General features: G+C 41.7%; 2 protein-coding genes and 1 non-coding gene across 3 annotated transcripts; all 3 read left to right on the top strand.

Moving 5' to 3' along the window:
- The first annotated feature begins 809 nt into the window (after window positions 1–809).
- On the top strand, window positions 810–2,908 carry LOC116132062 (WRKY transcription factor 72A-like). The gene is made up of 4 exons (XM_031417737.1): window positions 810–889; window positions 1,010–1,540; window positions 1,684–1,797; window positions 1,901–2,908. The coding sequence occupies exons 1-4, from the start codon at window positions 839–841 to the stop codon at window positions 2,870–2,872; spliced, it is 1,668 nt and encodes a 555-aa protein (XP_031273597.1). The 5' UTR covers window positions 810–838; the 3' UTR covers window positions 2,873–2,908.
- Window positions 2,909–3,117: 209 nt separating this feature from the next.
- On the top strand, window positions 3,118–4,495 carry LOC116132063 (WRKY transcription factor 72A-like). Its single transcript, XM_031417738.1, has 2 exons — window positions 3,118–3,250; window positions 3,354–4,495. The coding sequence occupies exons 1-2, from the start codon at window positions 3,131–3,133 to the stop codon at window positions 4,323–4,325; spliced, it is 1,092 nt and encodes a 363-aa protein (XP_031273598.1). The 5' UTR covers window positions 3,118–3,130; the 3' UTR covers window positions 4,326–4,495.
- A 1,906-nt stretch (window positions 4,496–6,401) lies between these two features.
- TRNAA-UGC lies at window positions 6,402–6,474 on the top strand. Its single transcript has one exon. It is a non-coding gene; the product is annotated as a tRNA-Ala (tRNA).
- The last annotated feature ends 5,276 nt before the right edge of the window (window positions 6,475–11,750 follow it).

Here is an 11,750-nt window from a genome sequence, read left to right as displayed (position 1 = left end):
TTTTTTTTTTTTTTTTTAATTTCATTTCTTTCTTTATACATATTTCTTCAGATCGGAAAGAAAAGACCATGTAATGATAACAACCATAGATGAAACCATCTTCACCCAGATAAACAAAAAGCATTTAAGCTAGAACAAGCCATAAAGATGTTAAACTTAGATCAACTTAAGTTTCAGTGAAACAAAACTATAATTAATGGTATAATTAAATTCGATCTACATATGAAAATGATGACTTTTCTTATTATCTTCAAATTTAATGAGGTTTTGACTTGATGTATATGAGTAGTATGAAATATATATGCCTTTTTTCAGACAATTCTAAGAAGATACTTATATTATTGAAGAGATAATACTTTCAACTAATAGTATTTGATCACATGCATGTACATCAATCAGCATCTGCAAATATAGCTTTCATTAACAAAGGAGAAAGAACATGTTGGGATTGGGCAATTAATACGAACAAAAGACTCAGACAACTTGTTGGAACTTAATATTAACTGGGAATTAAAGTGGTCCAAATTAAATTCATAGTTAAAAGACTTTGATGTCTTATTTCTCTTCAACCATTTTTTTTTTCTTTTTTTTTTTTTTTTTGTTGTGATTGGTTGTCCAGATCAATTTGCAACTAATCTCGCTAAGAACAAAAATTCAAAATACTTAGTCGCATAATATGCCGCAGACAAAAAGATTGACCTAGTATATATTTCATTGTTCACATTTTAATTAATTAATGTATTTATTTATTGTTCCATTCCATTATGATCTTCTGTTTGTTAATTTTATTAAATTTATAATGCAGGAACCTGTTCTAACTGATTGGGAAGGATCATCCATGGGACCTGACAACTCAAGAGCATCTTCTTCAGGCATAAAAAAAGAACAGGTTAGAACCATTGTGGATAATATTTTAGGAAATGTTAGTCATATAATTAATATTTTCAGAAGAGTGAAGATGATTATTTATTTAATATTTTATAATTAATTTTGACTGTTGTGGACGTAGGATGATCAGCTTGAATCTGCAAGAGCCGAAATGGGTGAAGTGAGAGAAGAAAATGAAAGACTGAAGATGTATTTAGGTCGAATAATGAATGATTACAAGATCCTTCAAATGCGATTCCATGACTTTGTTCAGCAAGACGCGAAGAACTCTACAGACACATCTAATGATCATGACCAAGAAGTCGAAGAAACTGAGCTTGTTTCTCTAAGTCTTGGAAGATTTTCAAGTGATTCAAAAAAGGAAGAGAAGACGAAAACCTCTAGTTCAGGAAAAGAAGATGATCAGAAAATTAAAGAAGGCTTATCCCTTGGACTAGAATGCAAATTTGAAGTATCAAAACCAGATGCAAATGAAGCGTTACCTGATCCCAGCCTCACAAACAGTTTTGAGGAATCAAAGGAAGAAGCTGGGGAGACCTGGCCACCTAGTAAAGCTCTCAAGACAATGAGAAGTGGAGACGAAGACATTTCTCAACAAAATCCAGTCAAAAGAGCCAGGGTTTCTGTTAGAGCTAGGTGCGATACACCAACGGTAAGTATTGATCTTTTAATTTAAAAGCTACAGTAATTAGGGTTCAACTTATTATTTGATGCATTTTGCTACTGTTTATAATTATAAATATAAAGCTCTATATTCCTCATAATATTAATTAACAAAAAATTGTTTTTATGCAGATGAATGATGGTTGCCAATGGAGGAAATATGGACAAAAGATTGCTAAAGGAAACCCTTGCCCTCGTGCTTATTATCGCTGCACTGTTGCTCCTTCATGCCCAGTCAGGAAACAGGTGCATATATACTTAAGATTCATAAAAGTGTTTTCTCTTTTCAATATGTCTCTATCTTTCTTTAGCCACTGACTTAAATGTTCGTGTTACTTGGGAATTTTAGGTGCAAAGATGTGCTGAGGAAATGTCAATCTTAATCACCACCTATGAAGGAACCCACAACCACCCACTTCCAATGTCAGCAACCGCTATGGCTTCTACAACTTCTGCAGCCGCTTCCATGTTATTGTCTGGCTCATCATCGAGCTCTCGCCCTGGCTCCACTGCACCATCCACCTCCATCACAGCAGCCAATAATAATCTCCATGGACTAAACTTTTATCTAACCGATAACTTAAAGTCCAAGCAATTCTATTTACCCCATCCTTCATTATCATCTACACCTTCATGCCCAACAATCACTGTTGACCTCACCACTGCACCATCTTCTTCCTCTTCTCCTTTGGGTAGGTTTATTACAAATTATCCCTCAACTGCTCCAAGATATTCTTCCACAAGTCTAAGCTTCGGTTCTTCAGAATCCAACTCAATGTCGTGGGGCAACAATTTACTTAGCTATGGTAGCACTCAGCCATATATCAAAAATCAGACTGGAAGTTTAAACCCAGGAATAAGACAACCTATGGAGAATATTTATCAATCCTTCTTACAAAAGAGTAACATTCCTGCTGCTCCCCAACAATCTATACCTGTAGATACGATAGCTGCCGCAACCAAAGCTATAACTGCGGACCCAAGTTTCCAATCTGCTTTAGTAGCAGCGCTCACATCAATCATTGGAACTGGCGACAGCGGTGGAACGAGTGGTGCAAGTCAGGTTGGCGGAGGTCAGGTTGGCGGAGGAGATAATCTTGGTGTAATGCAGAAACTTAAGTGGGGTGAACAATTTCCAGTGGCTTCTAGTTACTCAGAGAGTGTGAAAGGCAATGGTTGCGGATCAAGCTATTTGAACAAATCATCAACGACGACAAATACTCAGCCGGGAAGTTTGATTTTTCTACCACCTTCTTTACCATTTGCCTCTTCTAAAAGTGCATCTGCATCTCCTGCCGAGAATAGAGAGCATACAAATTGAGATTCAAGCACTCATTAATCTTCTTTATAATCGAATTTCCACCTATGTTTAGTCTCGTTTACTTAATCTTCATATTGTGATGTATAATAGATAAAGAAATCTGTGCATACGCACNCAACGGTAAGTATTGATCTTTTAATTTAAAAGCTACAGTAATTAGGGTTCAACTTATTATTTGATGCATTTTGCTACTGTTTATAATTATAAATATAAAGCTCTATATTCCTCATAGATATTAATTAACGAAAAATTGTTTTTATGCAGATGAATGATGGTTGCCAATGGAGGAAATATGGACAAAAGATTGCTAAAGGAAACCCTTGCCCTCGTGCTTATTATCGCTGCACTGTTGCTCCTTCATGCCCAGTCAGGAAACAGGTGCATATATACTTAAGATTCATGAAAGTGTTTTCTCTTTTCAATATGTCTCTATCTTTCTTTAGCCACTGACTTAAATGTTGGTGTTACTTGGGAATTTTAGGTGCAAAGATGCGCTGAGGAAATGTCAATCTTAATCACCACCTATGAAGGAACCCACAACCACCCACTTCCAATGTCAGCAACCGCTATGGCTTCCACAACTTCTGCAGCCGCTTCCATGTTATTGTCTGGCTCATCATCGAGCTCTCGGCCTGGCTCCACTGCACCATCCACCTCCATCACAGCAGCCAATAATAATCTCCATGGACTAAACTTTTATCTAACCGATAACTTAAAGTCCAAGCAATTCTATTTACCCCATCCTTCATTATCATCTACACCTTCATGCCCAACAATCACTGTTGACCTCACCACTGCACCATCTTCTTCCTCTTCTCCTTTGGGTAGGTTTATTACAAATTATCCCTCAACTGCTCCAAGATATTCTTCCACAAGTCTAAGCTTCGGTTCTTCAGAATCCAACTCAATGTCGTGGGGCAACAATTTACTTAGCTATGGTAGCACTCAGCCATATATCAAAAATCAGACTGGAAGTTTAAACCCAGGAATAAGACAACCTATGGAGAATATTCATCAATCCTTCTTGCAAAAGAGTAACATTCCTGCTGCTTCCCAACAATCTATACCTGTAGATACGATAGCTGCCGCAACCAAAGCTATAACTGCGGACCCAAGTTTCCAATCTGCTTTAGTAGCAGCGCTCACATCAATCATTGGAACTGGCGACAGCGGTGGAACGAGTGGTGCAAGTCAGGTTGGCGGAGGTCAGGTTGGCGGAGGAGATAATCTTGGTGTAATGCAGAAACTTAAGTGGGGTGAACAATTTCCAGTGGCTTCTAGTTACTCAGAGAGTGTGAAAGGCAATGGTTGCGGATCAAGCTATTTGAACAAATCATCAACGACGACAAATACTCAGCCGGGAAGTTTGATTTTTCTACCACCTTCTTTACCATTTGCCTCTTCTAAAAGTGCATCTGCATCTCCTGCCGAGAATAGAGAGCATACAAATTGAGATTCAAGCACTCATTAATCTTCTTTACAATCGAATTTCCACCTATGTTTAGCCTCGTTTACTTAATCTTCATATTGTGATGTATAATAGATAAAGAAATCTGTGCATACGCACGGATGGTGCATGCACAGACATTGCAGGGATTCTTTTAATATTTTGTTTTTTTTTAATTGTATAATTTAACTTGTATTTATTGTTTTGCTTTCTAAATCATCTGGTTGATGAGCATTTAGGAATTCTAAAATAGATTATAATTTTTACTAAGCCATGAATTTGGCATACATAAGATGGGAACTTAATTGGTATTATTAATTTTTAGAGTTAGTTATGTCATTAGGTCATAATCTTTGCTAAAATATGGGTTGATACCATATTATTAACGCGCGCATGCACACAAATATATATGAGTAATGTTACATTTACATCGTTTTTTTACACCATTTTCATTACATCAGACATATGTCACAACCACACAAATTTTTAATTATTTTAAAATTTTAATATTATAATAGAATTTGTGTGGTTGTGGCATATGCCACATCATGATGTAATGAAAATAGTGTAAAAGAGTGGTGTAAATATAGCATTATTCAACATATATATACACTAGTTATATCATCTACAATTGCCTGAATCTCGAGATATTTTTCGAACCAATTGACAATTTTAGTGGGATAGGTAAGTCGGGGAGACTCCCTTTCCAAGAACTGTATATAAGAATTTTATTTCGGTACAATAAAAAAAAAAAAATCCAAATACTCAGTGTAAAGGGTATGAAATAGAAAATTGGAAACTTCTTAATCTTCTCATCCAATCTTATCTAAAGATATGAAAGAGTAAAAATCAGAAAACTCTTCTTTCAAGTTATAAGTAGAATACCAAAAAATAAAGTCGACACACTTGTCTTCATGTTGATGGTTACAAGCCTCTTGAATCTTTTAATTACCTATTTCTTTTTCTTTGATTTAGTTATTTTTATTCGTATGAATAATTTTGAAACCTGTATTCATGCTAAAACCATGATGATTCAATAAAACCTTTAAACTAAGTCCAAAGGTTCCCATATAAGTATTTCTGTAATAAGGTGATTCGTTACTTGTCAACATATACTGCATTTTTTTTATTTTTTTTTGTTTATATATTCTTGTATATGGTATTTTCTTTTCTTTTGTGTGTGAACATTCATGCATTTCAGAAACACTGTTAACCATGTTATTATAATTAGCCCGAAGAATTTCGTTAATCTTCAATACAGAGTGCATTAATTCCTACCATATAATTATAGCTAGCTATACGGAGACGAAAGTCATTAGACAAATCCATGCAGACATTTTTGAAAGAGAAAATTTAGACAGGGAGTAGTCTAAGGAGCATAAGCAATATGCCAATATGTAACGATATACACAAACCTTTTAATGTGGTAAAACCAAAATTGACACATATATATATCCAGATAATATTGGTGAAGAGAAGGTGTGATTTTTGTCAATGAAAATTTGATAGCTAGCCAATTTTGACAGGCTAATTTGTGTCATTCTATTTGCTGCCATGGATGTTTACACTGATAATTAGAAGAAGTTGACATTTTCAATGCTCCTTCTTCTCCCATGTGTTTGATATTCTTTGGGCATTGCTAAATCTCTATTTAGGTAGTTAGGTCTCATTTGTGAATATAATACACTCAAATATTTACATAAACGTATGGATCATCTCTCAGTACAATTAGGTAGAAATTTAACGCACAGCACGACAGAATACCAAACATGTTTATAGGGTAATTATTAACTTGCAAAAACGCAAGGATGAAGACACAAAATTTAGAGGTTTTTTACCCACCCCGGAGAGGTGAGAAAGTTAGTTATAAACACGCCCTTGCTTTCTGAAAAGCATTATATATCCCCTTATTATGGGGGTTTTTTGAAACTTTTTTAGGGGATAAATCATAAATGATAATATGAGGAGGTAGGGAGTACTTGCGCAAAAACCTAGGGGCCTTTAGAATTGCTCATCTGTTGGGGGGCAAAATTCACTATTTTTATATTTATTAATTATAATTAAAATTCTCAAAGGCAACAAGGGGATGTAGCTCAGATGGTAGAGCGCTCGCTTTGCATGCGAGAGGTACAGGGTTCGATACCCTGCATCTCCAACTTTTTTTTCAAATTCCCTTAAAGCAATTGGTCCTGGCGGCCATCTAATTCTACAGTCCAGTAAGTATATTATGGTCTACAATATTCTATTCTTTTGAAGAAAATGGATAAGAAGGAATAAATGTCTTATGTGTACACAGTCCCCACGTCCCCTATTTTATTTCAATGCCCAAATACTCCTCCTCCCGTACCTTTCTTATTTATATCATCTGTTTATATCTCTCTAAATATCTCCATATTTTTTGGTTCAAAATCTCATTTATAGTTTATGTTATACTTGGGAAATCAAGGGCTGACGTGGGAAATCACGTGATGGGGGGTGACCTGCTCCCGTCAGAACGGTAAGCGCACGTCAGGCCTGCAAGACGCCGTGGAGCTCCCACGTGTCCATTCCCTACTCCAAATCGCGTGAAATCAGCTTGGAAGGTAGGCAATGTGACGTAAAGCCATATTTAGTCCTGACATTCACACCAACCCACGAATTTAATGATCATTATCTGCACTCATCTCACTATAAAAAGGAAAAACCCCTTCATTGAGGGGATTCAACCTTTTCATACTCTGAACTAGCTTTCTCTCTCTCTTGTATCTTTGTATTTACTTTTCCCTAATCATTTGTAAGTCCGTCCGCTGTTGCGACCTGACCCACGATTCTAATACAACTATCAGTGGATATAGGATTTGCTATCTTAGCATCCGAACCACTTTAAAAAGCTCTCATTGTTGCATTTACTATACATTTTATCCATAATCACGTGTGTCTCTTGACCAATCAACGTTACACACGTGTCGATTAGTTGGTGTCAAAAGCACGCATCAACAGTTTGGCGCTAGAAAGAGGGTCAGATTTAGTGTTCATCCTTCATCAGGAGAATCTCTAATCTACTGGTCTTACAGCAACAAATGGCCCGCCAATCTGAACCTAAGCAAGCCAACCAGCACGCTGAGGGAGTTCCCCTAACCTAGGGGGATACCTCTTCTAGAATACTTCCAATTCCACAAAATGCTACTGTGGATATCCCAGCAGCCTCGCAGCTTGACCCCGCCATCAAAAGCTACCTGGAAAGGTTCGACAATACTCTCCAGATGGTCAACCAGAGGCTAGACCGTTTGGACCAGGGCGTGCCATCTAGAACAGCTTGGGCGGTGCAACTGCCAAAAATGCCTGCAGCGCGAAGGCGCGGCAAAGGGAAATAGCCCGTGCCCCGAGCACTGCAGCGCGTAGACGTAAGGGTAAGCAAGTGGCAAAAAGCAAGCCTACGGGCTCCAAAGGGCCAGCGAACACAAACCATGCCCCAAGCAGGGTGCTGGCAAAGCTGAGACTCGGCGAAAAAGTGAATCCCGAGCTGTCCCATGCCACTTCGCAGATGAACCCAAGCAAAAGTTCTGGGCGGGGTGATTCTTATCACCGTCAGCAGAATGATCCTGATCGCTATCATGCGGGTGGTCCCCACACCTCGCGGAGCGGTTCGTACCACCGCGAGGGTCGTGAAAATACTCCTCACCATCCGTCGCCTTCACATGCCTCTAGCCAGCGTGTGTCAAGAGCGGCCAGAAGTGACGAACGAGACGAAGAGGAGTCCGACCTCCATACTTTCCTAAACCGTAATCGCGAGGGCCATACTCGCATGGGTGAAAGCAATCCCCAACTGGCTCCGTTACCACAAATTGAGGAACTGCAACAAGCTCTGGACAGGCTGAGAGAGCGGCAAAACGAGCAGGCCCAGGTCGCCTCTACATCCCCCTTCTCTCCCGAAGTGCTAGCTGCTCCACTCCCACCAGGGTTCAGAATGCCCGACATGCGGCCGTTTGATGGGAACCATGACCCGCAAGATCATTTGTATGAGTTCAACGACTTGATGGAGCTCCACCAGGTTTCGGATCTTGCAAAATGACGTTGTTTGGCCGTGACTCTAACCTCTCATGCCAAGCGGTGGTTAAGGTCGCTCCCAGCGGGATCGATCAGTTCATGGCCTTAGATGAGCACGACGTTCCTACGGCATTTCCAAGAAAATCGGAAGTTTTCGATGCCTTTAAGCTATCTCAGCAACATAAGGCAAGAAAGGGATGAATCCCTACAATCCTACATCGACCGTTTCCACAGGGAACTCAACAAGGTGGCTCATGCCCGCGAAGAATCCATCCGAACGCTCATAATAGCTGGAGTTCGCCCGCAAACCGACCTGTGGAAAGAATTACAGGCTGAGGATGGTGTTTCCCTCACCAGATTCTACAACCTCGAGGAAAAATATCTCTGAATAGAGAATTCATTGGCAGCACTCCGCCATCGTGATCCCGACGCTTCGAGCAGTATGTCTGGTCGGGGGAAAAGTAGGAGAGCAGATCGCAGATGAGACATTGACGATCAGTGAAAAGGAAAGAAACCTCGCTGCAAGCACAAAAAGTCATATGCTTCTGTTCCTCGTCGCGACCACGATAGAATTCAATACACTCCGCTGAATGTGTCCATATCTGCAATTCTTGAAAATCCGAGGAGGCCAGCCTGCTCGGTGAGCCGGAACCCATGAAAACCCCTGCTACGGCCAGAAATAGCAAAAAGTACTGCCGTTTCCATAAGGACAACGGGCATCACACCGATGAATGCCGAGCTCTAAAGCAGGCAATCGAAGAGCTCATCAAGAAAGGGCACTTCAAGGAGTATATTGATGACTCTGCTCCAAAAGAGAACCAAGAGGAGCAAAAGAAAAAGCGTCGTGATCGCAGTGGATACAATAGTGTTAACATAATCTTTGGAGGCCCACACCTCGCGGGAAACACGCGAGGTTCGCAGGAAAGGTACGCTCGTGAAACATATCACGACCTGATCAGGGTAATGAACACATCACAGCGACCACAAAAGGCTCGAAAGGAGGAGCCGATCACCTTCTACAAAAAGGAAGCAGCTCGCCTGCACCATCCTCACGACGACGCCCTGGTGATCACGCCCCTCATAGGGCACCATAACGTCCACAGAATGCTCGTGGACAATGAAAGAGCTGTGAACATCCTGTTCCAGACCGCTTTCGAAAGAATGAACCTGGACGAGGCCGACCTGAAGCCCGCCTTGATCCCCCTCTATGGCTTTACAAGGGACCACCTAATCCCCAAAGGGACGATCCGACTCCCGGTCACGCTGGGCGACTATGACGAGGTAACTAAGGTAACTGAGTTCTTGGTCGTAGATTGCTTGTCCGCCTTCAACGAGATTCTAGGGCGACCTCTACTAAGAAGCTTCAAAGCAGTCACTTCCATATACCACCTCAAGATGAAGTTCTCTACCCCAATGGGGATAGGGGAAGTAAGTGGATCGCAAAGCGCATCTAGCGACTACTACGTAAAAGCGGTGCAGATGGCAAGTAAAGGAAAGGGCATTCCCTGAAGTGCGCCCCGACAGGCTATGGCGATTAGCAGGATTAAGCCATAGCCTGGCCCAGCAGAGGTAATATGGATCCTCGAATTCAGGAGATCCCTTCCAGCGGCCCAGTTGGGGAATTGTTTAAAGTGTCAGTCGACCCGAAAGAGCCAAGCCGAGTGCTAAGGGTTGGGAGCAGTCTCAACCCTCAGCTCGCGTCCGAACTGATAAGCTTCTTAAGAGAAAACATTGATGTGTTTGGCTGGTCGCATGCAGATATGGTCGGGATCAGCCCGGACATTATTTGCCATGCATTAAACGTCGACAGTGAGGCCAAACCGGTTCGCCAGAAAAGAAGAGCAATAGATCCGGAGTGGTGTGCTGCATTAAAATCAGAAGTGGAAAACCTCCTCCGAAATGGGTCCATCCGAGAGACACTCTACCCGACCTGGGTCGCCAACCCAGTCCTGGTAAAGAAGCCAAACGGCAAGTGGCGGACCTGCGTTGATTTTAGCGACCTCAATAAGGCTTGCCCGAAAGATAGCTTCCCTCTGTCGAGAATCGACCAGCTCATGGATGCCACCTCGGGGCACGAGCTGCTAAGTTTCGTGGATGCATACTCGGGATACAATCAAATCCTGATGTATGGGCCAGACGAGGAGCATACGTCCTTCATTACAGACTGGGGGTTGTATTGTTACAACGTTATGCCTTTTGGCCTCAAGAATGCTAGCGCAACCTACCAGCGGCTGGTTAACTAAATGTTCTCCGACCAGATCGAAAAAACAATGGAGGTCTATGTGGATGATATGCTGGTCAAATTCCAGGTCGCCTCAAAACACATTGCACATCTCGCTAAGATGTTTGACATCCTCCGACTGTACAAAATGAAGCTGAATCCTCTCAAGTGTTCATTCGGGGTATCATCAGGAAAGTTCCTGGGGTACATGGTTAATCAGCGGGGGATAGAAGTAAACCCCGAGAAGATTCAAGCTCTGCTCGATATGGAGAGCCCGACCAGCAAAAAACAGGTCATGAGTCTAAATGGGCGAATAGCAACACTTAGTCGCTTCATATCGAGGCTAACAGACCGCTGCTTGCCATTTTTCAATGTTCTGAAGGCCAATAAGAAATTTGAATGGACTCCCGAATGCGAACAGGCGTTCCAGAGTATAAAAGAACACCTTGGGAAGCCACCTCTCCTCTCTAAGCCTCTTCCACAAGAAATTATGCTCTTCTACCTGTCTGTCTCTCAGTTCGCGGTCAGTGCAGCTCTAGTACGGGAAGAGGAAAAGGTGCAATGGCCAGTGTACTATGCGAGCAAGCGTCTGACGGATGCCGAGATGCGGTATCAGGAAATGGAGCGACTGGCCTATGCTCTGCTGATCGCATCCAGAATGCTGCGACCTTCCTTCCACGCCCATATGATCCACGTAATGACTAATTACCCCCTAGGCAGGTCCTCCAGAAACCAGAAGCCTCGGGTAAACTGCTCAAATGGGCCATAGAATTAAGCCAGTTCGACCTGAAGTACAAGCCCAGGTCGACCATCAAAGGGCAAGTTGTTGCTGACTTCATCTCAGAATTTTCCTATCTTCCAAGCGAGCAACAGCCTAGTGAAGCCATCCGGGAAAGTATTCGGAAACTGTCGACCTGGAACCTTTACGTCGACGGGTCATCAAACAAAAAAAGAGCCGGTGCTGGTCTTCTCCTTGTAAGCCCTGAAGGGGCTCGAATTCATGGTATTATCTGGTTTGGGTTTAAAGCGACCAACAATGAGGCTGAGTATGAATCCCTGCTGGCCGGATTGCAACTTGCCAAAGAAATGGGTGCAACCGCAATCAGTGTTTACAGCGACTCCATGCTGGTCGTCAACCAAATTTTGGGGGAATATCAAGCCAAGGAAGAAAACATGGTCCGCTA

The sequence above is a fragment of the Pistacia vera genome, unplaced genomic scaffold, assembly GCF_008641045.1.
Source record: "Pistacia vera cultivar Batoury unplaced genomic scaffold, PisVer_v2 Contig248, whole genome shotgun sequence".
NCBI lineage: Eukaryota > Viridiplantae > Streptophyta > Magnoliopsida > Sapindales > Anacardiaceae > Pistacia > Pistacia vera.
Note: the sequence above shows the minus strand (reverse complement) of the source record. Positions and strands in the feature narration are given on the sequence as shown.